Raw genomic sequence first — 5,707 nt, 5'->3', positions numbered from 1 at the left:
AGGAAAGAAGAAGAAAAAAAAGTTCTACACTAAAAAACTAACTTTTTAATCACTAATACAGTATAAATTTATAGATTAAAGCAATATGAGAGTTGTTATAAGAGTATTGCTTTGCAAGTAAGGTTAGTTTTTTTTTTTACTCAAACGGTATACATTGAGTTTTTTTTTTTTATATAAAAAAGATGTATACAGATAATATTTTCATATAATATTATGGGTGCTAATGAATGTTTATTATGACCATTTTAATTTAAGATATAATTTTTATTAAAATAATATTTCATTAAATGTGTACACTGGAACTAAAATTTTCCTAAAAAGTAAGTTTGAATACATCAAAAGTTGAAAAAAAAAATCAAAAAGTACTTCAAAATAACAAATGTGCCATTTTGTTTTATTTTTTATTTTTATTGTTCCTCCCTCTCTTGTTTGTGTCTATCCTTTCCCCACACGACACCAATGTCAGCACCTTCATCCTCTCCATCCTCCTCCTCCTGCTCTGCCACGGGGTCGGGCTTTAAGTGGTAGGCTGAAAAAAAAAGAATGTTGATTCTGATACGTTAGGGTAAGCAGGTTGCAATTGACATGCTTAGTAATATTCAAACTTGTTGATCATACAGATTTTGACCGATGAGGTGGCTCTGTCTCTGCCACGTAATGAATTATATGCTAGACCATGATATGCCTATCCCATCCGATCCCATCCCATGTACCCCGCAGGATGGACAGCACTTATAAAAGGAATGCCCTTTTATCTCCCTTACATTTCAAGTTTTTACATTTTTGTTCAGACACGGATGCTAATGTAATGGCATACAATGGTGTTGTGGGATGCTCTGCTCCATTCAATCTCCCCCAACCATATCATGTTCTTTACTTTCTTTTCTTTTTTTTATTTTATTTTAATGTTCTGTATCATTGTTGGTTTACGTGGATATTTATAATTATTTTTTTATTTGAAATAATTATTAAAAAAATAATAAAAATGTAATTTATCATATACTCAATCATATAAAATGATTAAAAATAAAATCAAACATATGTAATTATTCTCAAATTTTATAAACAAGGTCCACTTGATCCACCCTGTAGTTGGGAAAAGGACACAAGTATACATGCATGCATCATATTAATCCTAGGATAAACCAAAAATCTGAGGGGAGAGGGAAGAGGGGAGGGAATGTAAAAATAAATAAATAAATAAATAAATAAAAATGGATTCTATTAATTGATGGAATAAAAGATAATGGAGGTAGATACTACCACACGACACGACAAAATGTACATATAAATAGGCAGCCATAGTCTTTCTTGAATATTTGCATTGCAATAAACAAACAAGTAGTCAGTCAGCCTCCTCCAATATATATATTTTTTCCTTTTGATCATTAGTAGGATTAGATTGGGTTGTGTTGCATATTAATCTCTCTCCCTCTCTCTCAATCTCTCAGTTTCCTCCCACTTGTGATGCCTCGGGACAGGGATCCTCTTGTTGTTGGGCGTGTTATAGGGGATGTTTTGGACCCCTTTACAAGGTCTATCTCTCTCAGGGTGACCTACAGCAGTAGGGAAGTTACCAATGGTTGTGAGCTCAGGCCTTCTCAAGTTGTCATCCAACCTAGGGTTGACATTGGTGGTGATGACCTTAGGACCTTCTACACTCTTGTAAGTGCTACTATCAACCCCACTATATATCTACTTTCTTTTTTCCTTTTTTCCTTCTTCTTTTTTAATAATATTTTTGCCTTTATACTCATGGGCATTTTGACTTTCAATAAATTAATATAAATGAAGTATATCATTCTTTATAATTTTTTTATAAACAAACTATATTTGTATAGTAATACTCGTTTTTCATATCTTCATCTTCTTCTTGGCTAAACCCCTTCTTTGACTACAATTCTTTGTGTTCGTTGGTATTTCTCCCTTCCAATGCAGGTTATGGTGGACCCTGATGCTCCCAGCCCAAGTGACCCAAACCTAAGGGAATACTTGCATTGGTAAGTTCCTCTCTCTCTATCTCTCTTAAACATTTACGTTTGAGTTTTGTCAATGAAGTTGCCTACCACGTAATATTGCAACGATCATATATTTTTTTAATCTTTTTTTACCATTTGATGTGTCAGCTTAGTTGTCATCAACATTACCTTAGAGAAGAGTTTATCACTTCCATTCTATGTCAGTCTAAGAAGAGTAGCTAGCTAGCTAGCTAGCTTGACCAAAACACATAAGCTAATTTTTTTTGATCGGCAAAAACACATAAGCTAATGGTATGAACAAAATGTGATAATGTAGTAGCACCGTGATATACGGAATTTTTTATGATAATTAATGGGGAGCTAGCAGGCAAATCCCAAAGCTAAATCAATCATTTGGTTCATATATGGAAAAAGATAACTTTGATTTATTTTTATTTTTTTTTTTTTTTTGTTGCTATTGTTTGTGATCGATGGATAATGGCATGTGCCTTTCATGAAAAAATGACCACAACAAAAAGTACCTTCGATTTACAAGGTTTCTGGGACATAGATATATCTATCTGTGGTCCTGCATGCAAAATGGGTACTTAAGGGGGGAACATTTCACTTTAAGCATCTCCTTTTTCTCCCCAAAAGTTTTGAACTGACTCACATTGGCATCCACACTCACACATATATATATATATATATAGAGAGAGACTATACCATTAGTTTATATTTGGAAAAATGTTTGAGGGCCATAAAAACAGTGACTCAAATGGCTCAAAATTGTCAAAACGACGTCGTTTTGACAAGTTTTAATCCCAAAACGACGTCGTTTTGACAGTTTCGAGCCATTTGAGCCACTGTTTTTGTGACCCTCTACCATTGCTTTTATATTTGAGGCAAAGCACTCATTGCCAAAATGTCAAAATTGTTCCCCATTCTCTTTTTTTTTTTTTTTTGGTTGCCAAGATTGTAGTCCCCCATCCTTTCCAGCTAGCGCTTTTTGAGTCTTGTGGTTAAATTTATTCTCAATCAATTGATTTTTTTTTCACATTGGAAATTATGTTTCATAATTCACTTTGTCTTGGCTAGCTAGCTATCTAATTCTTTTAGATTCACATAAAAACACATTTCATTCTCTTGATGCATGTAGTTGAAGAAGTAAAATTTTACAAGTATTAATCACTGTAAAGTTACAGATAATATAAAAGAATCGAAGTTACAGCTAATCCCACCATACCATGCAAATTTGAGGCCACAAATAATGTAGCTGAGCAATTTATTAAGGTTATGGTACATAATATTATCATTTGGTGCTGTGCTAACTTATTTTATCAGTGCTAACCTTTTTATATATGTTTCTCTCAATTGGACATCTAGGTTGGTGACTGATATCCCAGCAACCACTGGAGCAAGCTTTGGTGAGTAAACTCTGTTAATTTCTATTATACTAATTGATTAAGTTGTGATAATTGTGATAGCAACTCATCACTACATTTTGAAAATCAAACATGGCATCTCCACACGCGCGCGCGCACACACACAAAATATTCAGTGTGTTTAGTATCAGTTTTATAAATTCAATTTTTTAGAAATTTGAGTTTTTTATTTTTCATATTTTTTTTTAGTGAATATTTTTAAAATTTTAAGAATTATATTTTTTTTTTAGATACATCTTACTTAGATGTATCTAAAAAGTAAAATATTTTTAAAAAAATATTTTTAAAAATTAATAAATGCAAAAAAATATCAAAATATATTGAATTTTTATATTTTTGGTATTTGGTGAATTTTAAAAAAAAAATCACAAAAATTATACTTTTTAAGTATATTTATATTAGGTGTGTGTAAAAATTTAAAAAATATATATATATGGCTTAAAATATTTTAAAAATTCAATGAAAACAAAATAATACAAAAAATAAAAAAGTAGATTTTCTAAAAAATAAATTCTAAAAACCAAAATCAAGCATTATTATTATGCCATGAAAAATTAGATAGATGGTCGAGGACCATATATATATATATATATATATATGATGATGATGATCGATCGTCATAATTATTAAATTACATTCTAATTAGAGAAACTACTGTACAGCATTCACATGGTACATGACATGATCTTTCAAGTTTTGATGTGATAGAAGTAGTGGAGGAAGAAATATATAGCTTGATTGGGAGGCGTGGGAATGGGGGTGGGTCACGTCTTTCTCCTTTGGCGCATGATTCCTTTTTCCTCAATCCTTTTTTAATACAAACATTATCCCTCCCTTGCCCCCCCTACTTGTTGAATTGAAATTTAACCATATGATTTTGTTATCAAATAATATATAGCTATATAGATTGGAATAGAACATAGTTGACATGAGAGTAATTTTTCTTTAATTAAGGCTAACAGATTTTAACACATACTCACAAAATGTTAAGCCCAAAAGCATTTGATTTTGACTATTCCACAAAAATTGATTTACATTCGGCATCCAAAAGAAATTGTCAAAATATTATTATCTAGATCAGAATAAATAAGAGTACCTTTTTTTTAAAAAAAAAAAATTTATATATTGGTGGGTGGATGATGTAGGGCAAGAGGTGGTTTGTTATGAGAGTCCGAGGCCATCAATGGGAATCCATCGATTCGTTTTGGTGTTGTTTAGACAGTTGGGAAGGCAAACAGTGTATGCTCCAGGGTGGCGTCAGAATTTCAACACTCGGGACTTTGCGGAGCTTTACAATCTCGGCTCTCCTGTCGCCGCTGTTTATTTTAACTGCCAAAGGGAGACCGGCTCAGGAGGCCGAAGACGATGAATCACATCATCATCATCATATATTATACTATACTATCACCGTTTAGTTTAATCTATCTATATATGTCTCTCTTTACTGTTTGTGTCTAAATCTATCTTTACACATTGAAGAGGTTGCCTGAAAGTTGAAACCGCTCACTAGGTAGATCATATGTACTTGGACTTGTATCAAATTAAAAGATGCATGTTGCAATGCTATTAATTATATAGATAGATAGATAGATAGGGAGAGAGAGAGAAAGGAGGAGGGGGCTAGCTATCAAGCGTGTGGAACCAAATATGTTGGAAATGTATACGCACGTCTAACAAATACATATATTATAATAAAATGAATGATAATTTAGTATTGTATTTATTTTGAGTATCGTGCATAAGATTATTATGGATACATTTTCAATGATACTGTTATAAGTTCAGAAAAAATATTTATAAAATTGAAATTAAGTGGATCAAATTCATTATAGATGCAAAATTTCTAATGTACAACATTTACCAAGTCTCAATTTGTACTATTATACTTGCTTTGTGAATAAGTTTAATAGTAAAAAATTAGTAAGTTTGTATATTCTTTTCCTATGGCTTAAATGAAAATGGAGGAATTTGTTTGTACCACGGTCGGAGGTGAAGGGGATGATGAGCAGCATAACGGAAGGATCAAAATTTTGGGTTGGAGATATATTAGTAGTGACACAATAATAATAATAATATGTTATGTCTGCCAAAGACACTCTCAGTATCTCAATCTTGCAATATCTAGTCTAATCTTGGGGAGTCCAGATCCCCTCCTTGAGTCCCTTCCTTCATTCCCTCCTTGCAGGGGCCTTCGGGTCCACTTTGAGGCCCAGTTTTGATAATTCGAACCGTTCATATTTTTAGATTTATTTAGTATATTATACCTATAAAAAATTAAGTTGATCGGATATCAGAAAGTATGCG

At 32.2% G+C, this 5,707-nt stretch overlaps 1 protein-coding gene across 1 annotated transcript; it reads left to right on the top strand.

The window, feature by feature from the left end:
- The first annotated feature begins 765 nt into the window (after nucleotides 1-765).
- LOC114287090 (protein VERNALIZATION 3) lies at nucleotides 766-5,126 on the top strand. The gene is made up of 4 exons (XM_028230371.2): nucleotides 766-1,665; nucleotides 1,939-2,000; nucleotides 3,345-3,385; nucleotides 4,549-5,126. Exons 1-4 carry the CDS (start codon nucleotides 1,468-1,470, stop codon nucleotides 4,770-4,772), a joined length of 525 nt encoding a protein of 174 aa, XP_028086172.1. The 5' UTR covers nucleotides 766-1,467; the 3' UTR covers nucleotides 4,773-5,126.
- The last annotated feature ends 581 nt before the right edge of the window (nucleotides 5,127-5,707 follow it).

The sequence above is a fragment of the Camellia sinensis genome, chromosome 1, assembly GCF_055761805.1.
Source record: "Camellia sinensis isolate YWXY chromosome 1, ASM5576180v1, whole genome shotgun sequence".
NCBI classification, from domain to species: Eukaryota; Viridiplantae; Streptophyta; class Magnoliopsida; order Ericales; family Theaceae; genus Camellia; species Camellia sinensis.
This window is presented reverse-complemented; position numbering and strand designations above follow the sequence as displayed.